At 37.9% G+C, this 11,043-nt stretch overlaps 1 protein-coding gene across 6 annotated transcripts in view; it reads left to right on the top strand.

Moving 5' to 3' along the window:
- Nucleotides 1-11,043, top strand: part of LOC135217573 (LIM/homeobox protein Lhx9-like) — a 312,394-nt gene that overhangs the window by 219,314 nt on the left and 82,037 nt on the right. For all 6 annotated transcript variants that reach the window (XM_064253909.1, XM_064253840.1, XM_064253785.1 and 3 more), the window contains one exon: nucleotides 4,824-5,052. In XM_064253909.1, the coding sequence (XP_064109979.1) occupies nucleotides 4,835-5,052 (218 nt within the window). In that variant the 5' untranslated portion in view covers nucleotides 4,824-4,834. The remainder of the gene's footprint in view (nucleotides 1-4,823; nucleotides 5,053-11,043) is intronic.

Below are 11,043 nucleotides of genomic sequence, written 5' to 3'. Positions count from 1 at the left end.
TTAATGTATATACTGTTCATATATGTGCGTATGTAGATTTAAATGTGTGTTTACAGAGTTCATATTTATGTGTGTATATACAAGGAGTTGAAAGTACTGTGGGCGCATGAGTGCGTGCGCGAGAGAGCGCGCATGCGCTTGTGTCCGTCCAGTGTTTCATTAGGGTAATGCCTGTTGGTGTCTTACACAATACAAGCTTACCTCTTTGATCCAACATTCTTGGAGGTCTATGAAGAAGAACCACCTTAATGTACCGGAGGCATAGAAGCCATATTGGTTTGACTTCCATGCCAGAGAACTGTACTTGTGTCCTTTATTAATAATCAAAAGAAGACAAGTGCGCTGAAAGAGAGAGAGAGAGAGAGAGAGAGAGAGAGAGAGAGAGAGAGAGAGAGAGAGAGAGAGAGTTCTGTCTAGCAAATCAAACCAAAAAATCAAAGGGGAATAGCTACATGAAAATGGTTTCCTGCCTTCATTGCATTCATTGTGCAAACAACGCAACATTTTATCTTTCACTTGTAACACCAGCGGCACTTATTGGTTTAAAATCCCCTTTGGTGGATGTACCAGGCAACTGCGAAATGTATGTTACATTACGGAAACATTTGGAAACACATCCACGAAGTATTGTTTATTGACGTTTGTGCTTGATATGAGGCCATTCGGCGTGTTTGTGCGCCTGTATGTGAATACACCGTACGGGGATCACGAGATCATACATCTCTGGAAAGAAGTTACCGCTGGCACTCCGACTATAATTGTCGTCACTCTGCTAAACAACACTGATTAAATTCTTCTCTAAACCGAGGTAAATTAAAAAGATAATTTAATTTTATCGTTTGTTAATTACTGAAATTCACAATAATTATCCTAATGAAAAATTTGTATTTTCTCAAAAATGAATCAAATAAGAAATCGCTACGAACAATATTGGAATTTTCTTTACAATAAAAATCCACAATATTAAGGTATTTAATGCATTCATATTAAGTTTCACGCCATGCTAATAAAATGGTATATGATAAATGCTAACCCACAAAGAGAGAGAGAGAGAGAGAGAGAGAGAGAGAGAGAGAGAGAGAGAGAGAGAGAGAGAGAGAGAAAAATTTTTTTTACTACACGTTTTAATTAGCGTTTTCCCTCTCGAAATTTAAATGGACAAACATACAGAAATGAGTGATGATTACCCTTCATTCCAGCATTATAGCACACCCAGATTTATGCACTATATAATTCGGTTAGATGGGTATATTAGCCCCCTTCTAAGATATTCAGGAAAGATTGCCAGATTTTTATATGCAATTATAAATAGTTTTTAAAATCATCCAATTTGACTCTCGTGTCTTGAATTTTGAATGTTTTTCGTTTGCTATTTATTACCTTTCTATATCGATATCTTACTATATATATATATATATATATATATATATATATATATATATATATATATATATATATATATATATATATATATAATATAAATTGCGTATAAACTACACTATATTAGACTATTCGGGGTGAAGTCATTTAATAGCACACCCACATTCACTTCCTTTCATAGTATGGCTTGCATACTTGGGGTTCAGTTGTATAAATAGTTGGCTTTATCTCTACATGTCAATTATTCCTTCTGGATATTTAGTTTTTTTTTTTTCAGTTTTAATTTTCTGTCCATGTACTTGCATCGCAAAAGGTTGCGATTGGCTATTTTTTCTGTTTAAACACCTTTGCGAGTTTCATCTCAATCCACACCTTCAGGATGTATGTCTCCTCTATTAATGTTATCAAGTGAATATTACTCAGCGGTCTTGTGCCGAGAAAATATGTAAATGAAGTGGTAAGGCGGAAGAGAGAGAGAGAGAGAGAGAGAGAGAGAGAGAGAGAGAGAGAGAGAGAGAGAACACTTATGCAAGAGCCACATTTATAGTCTTTCGTCCCCTTAAAATTTAGTAACATCTTATATACATGGCACAGTGAAAACTGGATAACCTGACGACTGCAATGATGCCCGAAGAATTCCCAAACAGATATAGGACTAAATTGAAAAGAAGTGGAACAGTACGATATATTTTGAAAGTAATACAAAAGCAAAATAATCTGCAGAATTCCCAACAAAGGATTCTACTAGGACGCAATATAAATCATAAAATACCATTTACCCCAAAAGAAAGAATATTTGCGAAGAATGGCAATACGATAGCAGCTGTTTTTTTTTTCTTTCTTTTTTTTAATTCTCTCGTTTTCTTAATTTAAAGTTTAATTTGAGGTTGTACTCGCCCGATAACTAAGGTAATAAAGTAATCAACTAATGCATAGCTTTGCCCTTGACGGGACGGTGTAACTTAATGGGGACTTTGCCACCCGCGGAGCGAAATTGCTCTATCCCTTGCAGAAGGCGGGGAGTCAATACTAAGCCTTGTGCAGGAAGGACGCTGAGGGCCTTTTTCCTTTGCGCGTCGGCCGAGGTGTTAGCGGCCTGTCGTTCACTGAGCATTGATTTGATTTCGGCCGAAGGATTTTTAATATGATTAAAGTCGATTCGCGTTTCTGAAGGAGATCCCGGGTTTCGCTGCCATTATATTGGCCGCGAGTTTTGATTTATTCACATACCATACCCACATATGAAGGATTTTGTTTGCGCTGATTTTACTCTACAAGTTATATTACATTTAATTATGCTAGGGCATCCAAATGCCTGACGATAAGGATGTTGTTATTCCGTACCTGAAGCTCGGATCAGGTACCTTCAGTCTCCTTACTTATATAAAGGGTCAATGGCGAGTCTAGAACTGGGGCTGGACGCAGCTAGTCTGAGGGTGGAGTTCATTATCAATAGGCTACCGTTGTTAGGTATAAAAAGTAAATTTAGGATACCCATTGCATATATATATATATATATATATATATATATATATATATATAATAGATATATATATATATACATATATATATATATATATATATATATATAGATATATATATATATATATATATATATGTATATATATATATATATATATATATATATATATATATATATATATATATATATATATAGGCTTGCATATTTACTGTTCTAGCATTCAGCTTATCTAGTGGAGGATAAATCACACTGATGCCGCGTGGGCAGCAATCCCCCCCGCCTCTCTCTCTCTCTCTCTCTCTCTCTCTCTCTCTCTCTCTGAGGGACCTGGGGCAACCCGAACGAACTGTAAGGTCTGTAAGGTAAGGTAAGGTAAGGTCTCTCAGGATTAAGTAGGTCTTTTCAAAGAGGTTTTGTAGGTATGCTCATGGAATCATAAGGTTCATATGTACTAAAACATCTTGGAGAGAGAGAGAGAGAGAGAGAGAGAGAGAGAGAGAGAGAGAGAATGTTCGTTGTATATAGAGAGAGGAGAGAGAGAGAGAGAATGTTCGTTGTATATAAGGAAGAAGGCTGGAGTAGCTCATACCGTGATCCTAGTGCGGTCACAGCATCCATATGCATGTTCTGTGCACTGCGTGTGTAAACACCAGTTCATTTTAGAAGTTGGAGCTGCGTCATTTCCCCCGCTCCCTCTCTCCCCGCACCCCTATCGTAGCTCGTTCATTATCAACATCGCCCAACGTCCGGGCAAATTCCGCAAGCGGCGCTGCGCCCCTCAGTAAGAGACATCTTTAATAATGCTACTCCCCAACCTTCCCCCTGCCTGCCCCCTGGAAAAAAAGGAATCCCTCCCAAGTAAATATAAAGTTCCCTAGTTGCTTTGTCTAGTGATGAAAGCCAGCCGATATTAACCATTCGGTGGGCCATTGTTACCGGTAGCCAAGGAGGAACCACACATTATTACAGGTAGTGATTGGCATTACAGACGCTGGTTCCCTGGCCACAAAGAACTAATTGGCGACTCGTTTCTTCTTTCTCGGATGATTTTTCTCTTTATATCTTTTTTTATTATTATTATGATTACGATGAGAGATGGATTTTGCGCGCCTAATTTTCTTCTTCTTGTTTTGGGAAACCGAGGGAAGGGGCGCGGGATGTTGTGTTCGTGTGAAGGGAGGGGTAGGGGGAGGGGGAGGAGGAGAAGACGGTGACGGGGCAGTAGGGAAGGAGTCCAGGGAAGTTTTTAAACCGATGCGGTTCAGACATAATTAGCAGAGTTTGGATCAATCAGAAGAGGTCGGGCGGTGTTCGGATATTCCTGTGGATAGCTGGAGTCGGTAGGAGGGGGGAGGGGGATAGGGTGGCAGCACCCAGACCCTGGAACGTGGTCTGTGTTTTGGAAACCATGGAATCTGTCTGGAAAATGAATCTTCAGAAAATGTCTAGATGGAACTATTGGATACATCAGATGTGGAAGTAATTAGTAGGTTTCATTGTAAAGAGTCTCTCTCTCTGCTCTCTTCTCTCTGCTCTCTCCTCTCTCTCTCCTCTCTCTCTCTCTCTCTCTCTCTCTCTCTCTTCCTTTCCTTAACGAAGTTTGGAACTGAATGTTATGATGTAAAGAAAAATGAATGCTAAAGTAAAACCAGTTTAAGATAAAACAGGGCCAGGTACAGAGAGTGCCACTCTTCCAAAGCTTATGTTCCCGTAGTATATATATATATATATATATATATATATATATATATATATATATATATATATATATATATATATATATATATTCGTATAAAAGTGGTCTTAGCTATAAATGAAGAGGAAATGAAAGAACACAAAGTCCTACAATTTAGTTGACAGGTATGCTGATGGAAATATAGCACTATTACATAATCAATTTTTTTTTTCTCTCTCTCTCTCTCTCCCTTGACCGCCGCTGATGATTTCTGTTTGGTTGCAGGTGTCTGGAGGATGAGGATGGCGGCCGTAGAAGTGGGTAAGACGGCGGGGATCCATGAGTGCGGCGGCTGCGGTAAGAGAATCAACGACCGGTACCTCCTGAAGGCAGTAGACCTCTACTGGCACGAGGACTGCCTCAAGTGCGGCTGCTGCGACTGCCGCCTCGGCGAAGTGGGTTCCACGCTCTACAAAAAAGCTAATTTACTTCTTTGCAAACGAGACTATCTCAGGTAAGTCGGACCATCGCTCCTACCGTTGTATTGCCTAACCAAAGATTTCACGCTCGAGGCTATGAAGGGAGGGATTCTAACCGGTATACTAGACTTGCCAGCAGGAAAACTGATTGTGTACATTAGCAAATAAGGATACTAAGGGCATACTATTTGTTAGTTGATGCAGTCCTCATTAAATCATAGTCTTTCTCGCTCTATCCCAAGTTAATATTCAAACCAGAAGTTGGAAAGCCTCTTATAGGGAAGGAGAGAATCAACTTGAAGCTCTCTCGCAAGAAATAATCTCGATTTAATGGAACGGACAATATGATTTAGAGTGCGAATACAAGATTGCCGGTAGTAAAATGCAAATTTGATTATCTAAGGATAGTCATATTACATTACCGTGATAATGAACAGTGATAAAAAGCGATGTTTCTGTCAATTTTTATATGTAGGCAGTTACCATTTTAGTATGAATATTGAATTTAGGCCAGATACCAAACGGATTTCTGAGACGGATAATTGTGTATGCTGTTTAATCCTGAACGGAGTTTGTTTTTTCAATACTTCTGGAAATTTATCAGGCAACTACATGTAGCTGTTTTCTTCGCATCTCCTATTTCGTTGTATTATTAAAACAAAAACGCCAATCCGATAGGATTCGAAAACCTTGTGATGATTTTAGAAATATTTTGTTACCATTACATGTTTAAAAGAATGTAATAGTAGCCTCAGATGTAGAATTGCTGCGGTGCTAAATTTATATTACTTAAAACATATCTGTGAAGAGCTACAATAACAAGCATTTATGTGCCTTGTTTTCCTTTGAAGAAAAATGTGAACTAATTACTTGAGCACCATAGCTAGTGGTGGGTGAGAAACCGGACCAGATGGTCGAGATGGTAACTTTGAGAAAGGAAGACTTGCAAGGAAGCAATGACGATGGAAAAAGATATCATGTAGGAAGTAAACCGGAGTTGGAGGTTAGGAAGACGTCGGAGGGAAGCAAGTAGGCCCGTAGAGCTGTTTGAAGTACTAGTTATCTCATCGTTACAGAAGTTGTATTTCACGAGTGGTAGCATTCTCCTTAGGTGAGGTATTTCTCGAGTGAAGGAGAATTGGCCCCTAAGGTCAGGGGAAAGTTTTTAATTAGGACCCTTGTTGAAAGAGAAGTGTAGGGGGAAAGATACAATACGAGGAGGAGGAGGAGGAGGAGGAGGAGAGCCCATGCCTCCTTTCACCAACTCCTTTTATTAATTATTTTGTTTCTACTTTACAAAGACAAATAAAGAAATAATAGATATAACGGGAAAATTGTAGATAGCATTTTCGGACTCCCCCCCCCCCCCTTCCATTACTTGAACATCGGCTTAATCAGTAAAGCAGTTTTGTGATGATTACTCTATTAATAATCGAAATCTTTCCCACTTTCATTACTGTAGTATTGTATTTCCGCTTTGGCACCAGTGCAATGGGGCAAATATAAGAGTGTAAACAAGATTTAAGTGCAGCAATCAACGCAAGATTTTTCAGGGTGACAAATTACGTTGGCTTAAAACATGGTTCGGATTATGACAGTGAATGGTTACTACATTTTTAAATATAACAATGAATGGGAACTGGCTGCTAAATCATTTTAATAAATCGGTCTGCCATTTAAATATTGAAGTCAACGTATTTCTTTTCACAGACGTAAGAGCAAGTTTATTTTTGGGCTGCATATAGATGCCTACAATAGTTAGTTAATAAAAGAGGAAACAATATATATATATATATATATATATATATATATAATATATATATATATATATAATATAGATATATATATGTATATGTGTGTGTGTGTGTGTGACTGCTAAAAATGTTCTGTTACAACAAATTCCATCTTATAAAAGGAGCCCATAAAAACTCCAGCATATAGAAAGTAAGTACTAATATTTAAGAGACTGCTGTCTTTCTCTTCAGAAGAGAGAGACAGCAGTCTCTGAAATATTGTATTACTATTTATAATTTGGTGTGTTTATGGGCTCCTTTTATTATATGTATATAATATATATCATATATATACATAAATATATGTATATATATATATTATATAATATATATATAGATATATAATATATATAATATATTTTATATATATATATATATATATATATATATATAACATATACATATACACTGTAATCTTATTTTCCGTAACGCATTTCACCGAAATCCTATTTCACGAAACCTAATTTTTCTAATCCATTCTAATCTAAACTAGATATTTCTTATCCAGAGGGAGCAACCCCCTTTCGTCCACGCGTGGAGGAGAGAGAGACTTGAGCAGGCCGGGAAGGGGATGAAGGGAGGGGGGGGGGGGGGAGAAGAGGAGGGTGAGCCAAGGCAAGGCAGGGCGAGGAAAGTCGGACAGGGACCCCAAATCATGCGAAGTCCAATAGAGCTATAAGGTATTAGATTGCAACCTGGGGGAAGCAATATACCTGCAAGATTAAACAAAATATTAACTACGTCCGTTCGCCAGAGAAGAAAAGAAAAATGACAGGAGAGGGAAAACACTTGAAAGGAAGGGAAAGCTTGTTGGAAATACCGGGGAAACAGAGAAAAATGGAGAACAACAAGATGTTAACAAATTATGAGAGAGAGAGAGAGAGAGAGAGAGAGAGAGAGAGAGAGAGAGAGAGAGAGCAGTAAAGGACAAATGGTGAAGATTGACAGGTGAACATAAAGGCGTAGGTGGTTGATAAAAAAAATAAAAAGGACGAGTTGAACATTTGTACATTAAAAGTGCATAGCTAAATGAGACGATATTCCGATAGACAGATAACTGAAGAATAATGAAATTAGACGGATAGACAGGTAAAGTGAGAGAGTGAGAGTGCGTTAGGGAGAGAATGCAATCTCCTGTAGAAGAGGTGAGTAAACACGGCAGACTCAGGATTATCTTCGTTGAGTTTGGAGAGGAAGGGATGGGATAATTGGTGAGGAGAGGGATTAATGCAGAGAACGCTCGAGTGGAGAGAGAGAGAGAGAGAGAGAGAGAGAGAGAGAGAGAGAGAGAGAGAGAGAGAGAGAGAAGACGGTGTCCCGATCATTTGATACTAGGATCTGATACCCATTAACAGAATGTAAGAAACAAATTTCATTTTATCCCGGTTATATTACTCATATATTTTCAAAAATTTTCTTATATATTTTTTCTTGTGCGTCAATAATTATCGATGTTAATTAATTTATTTAAGTTAACCCCCACCCCCCACCCCTTCCCATCCTCATAAGCCAGTGTCGTTCGTTTGTATAGGAAATTCTTGATATTGGGTACTTTCCCTGTTCATGCACTTACTGGGAAATGCGCATTTGAAAAATTCAAAACTTTGTGGGTGTGTTGGATGGCGGAGGCTATGAAGTGAATTACTGCTTCACAGTAATACCCCAAATTCACATTTTGATAACTTTAAAAAGCTTTTAGACGGCGTCGCTGAGGGGGAAACAAGATTGGGATTAGTTGACATCCGTCCTACTCCCCTCTTACCAGTGTTCAGCAGTCATAAACCTTAATTACAGTATACAAACTCTCTCTCTCTCTCTCTCTCTCTCTCTCTTATCAAGCATCTTTCACAACAGCGGATGCCCATTTAGCCCCATAATTATCTCTTGCATAACCGACATGTTTTTTTTATTCCAATCTTTTGCTACAGCTAATACATGCATGCTGCTTTGTTTCCCAGCTCTTACTTTTTATGTTTCTTTCTAAAATTTATCATTTTCATTTCTTTCGAATTCATTAGAAATATCTTCCTTGTGATCCTGTTCCAACAAAGAATCAGAGGAATTTATTTCTGGTGATAGAAATTCATTTCTCGATGTTGTTCGGTTCCCACAATAAGCTGTAGGTCCCGTTGCTAAGTAACCAATTGGGTCTTAGCCACGTAAAAATATGTAGTCCTTTGGGCCAGCCCTTGGAGAGCTGATAATCAGCTCAGTGGTCTGGTAAAACTATGATATACTTAACTTTTGTCCGAATGTTCAATGTTAGTGAGACGTTACCACCACACCTCTACCACGAAATTTGAACATCTACTGCATATCCATAATAAACAAGTTGAAAACGCGACGACAATCGAGTTTTTCTGTACAGCGTGTAATCAAGGCCACCGAAAATAGACCTATCTATCAGCGGTCTCGGTGTAATACTGTATGAGAGCTGCGGCCCATAAAACATTCAGCGACGGCCCGGTGGTGGCCTGTCCTTCAGTGTTATCAAACTAATTTTAACCTTAAATAAAATTAAAACTATTGAGGCTAGAGGGCTGCAATTTGGCAGTTTTGATGATTGCAGGCCTCTAGCTTCAGCAGTTTTTAAGATATGAAAGCGGAGAGAAAAAGTGCGGAACAGACATAAAGCATCTCAATAGTTTTCTCTTACAGATAACCAAAACGGGATATTTTATCTGTTACCCTCCAGAACATTGAATATTTTCATTTAACAGCAGTCGAAGCTGTTGTTTCCCTCAAACGAATATAAAAAGCATTCTTTCCCAATATATGATACAAAATTTATTCCCATGACAAAACTAGAACGTATTTTTAGAAGCCCTCACTTATCGCAAGAAAATTGGCTACGCACAACTTTAATCGAAGACGGGACTCTTTCCCGAAGACGAGAGAAGGAAGAAACCGCTTCGATTAGGAGGGAAAAATAATTTCGTGTTTATTTCGTTCTTGATTAAGTGGCGAAGCTAGGGTACATGGTGATTAATCAGTCAGTCATTAAATCCAGTCCTAACGAATGGACTTACTGCAGTGGAACCCAACTTCTCATATATAATGAGAAAAGGACAAAGGAAAACTTCTGGGCTACATAACGACTCGAAGCGGAATTTGACTGCGTAACTTAATGGCGACGTTACTCGGTATTTTAATTTAGGCATTAGCCATATTAATATTTTCTCTGCAGTTGAAATATATAATATATATCTATATATATATATATATATATATATATATATATATACATATATATATATATATAATATATATATAAGGCAAAGGCGAAATTTCATAATTTTCAGAACGGGGCGATCGTTCAAAATCATAGGTTCCTCGTATGATGCAGTACATCTAAATTACAACACGAAAGCATTAACTCAGAATAACTTGCCAATGCATCATTAACGTATCTCAAAGAGCCACATGTATTATAGTAACCTGTCTCCACAGTTTTTGTTTATCTTTTTTTTTTTTTTACTTCAATAAATATAACTTTTCTTTAACTTTGATTTTTTTTCAGACCTTATTTTCTCGGTTCATGTTATTACTTTTTTTTTCCTTTAGAAAGTTTACATACAAGAAAATTCTCTCTCTCTCTCTCTCTCTCTCTCTCTCTCTCTCTCTCTCTCTCTCTCTCTATATATATATATATATATATATATATATATATATATATATATATATATATATATATATATATATATATATATATATACATACACATTTCATCCTCTTCTCGACTTCAGTGCCATGTCAGCAACTCTCCTTTGTTTCTATTTCTTCCTCTCCTGAAAACGTCGCGCACACATCCACTATTATCTTCTGTTTTGCATCGTCCTCATATACCCCCTTGACGTTTAAGGGGGCAGACGGTTGTTAGTATTCACGCCCGCACGCCCGTGAATTACGAGCGTGGCTGTAATTTCTCCAACCACGCCCTCGTAATATTCGGTCTCCCTAATTAGGCTTATTATCTGTTATCATTATCATCGCTCATTGTTAGTCAACTGTCTCGCTGGCGTTGCTTTGTTTCAGCTTACGCTTGAGGAGAGGCACACCAGCAGTTCAAATGGAGTCTTTGGCAACTTTTTGGATCAATGTTTTTAAAGCAGAGGCTGATGGGATGGACAACCTTATGTCCTTTTGCATCTCAGGACTTCAGAAAAAAAAAAAAATAGGGAAAAAGGAGTTTTGATCCCTCAGGATAAGAAAGACCCGTCTGTTATGGATACC

Source organism: Macrobrachium nipponense, chromosome 11, assembly GCF_015104395.2.
Source record: "Macrobrachium nipponense isolate FS-2020 chromosome 11, ASM1510439v2, whole genome shotgun sequence".
NCBI lineage: Eukaryota > Metazoa > Arthropoda > Malacostraca > Decapoda > Palaemonidae > Macrobrachium > Macrobrachium nipponense.
This window is presented reverse-complemented; position numbering and strand designations above follow the sequence as displayed.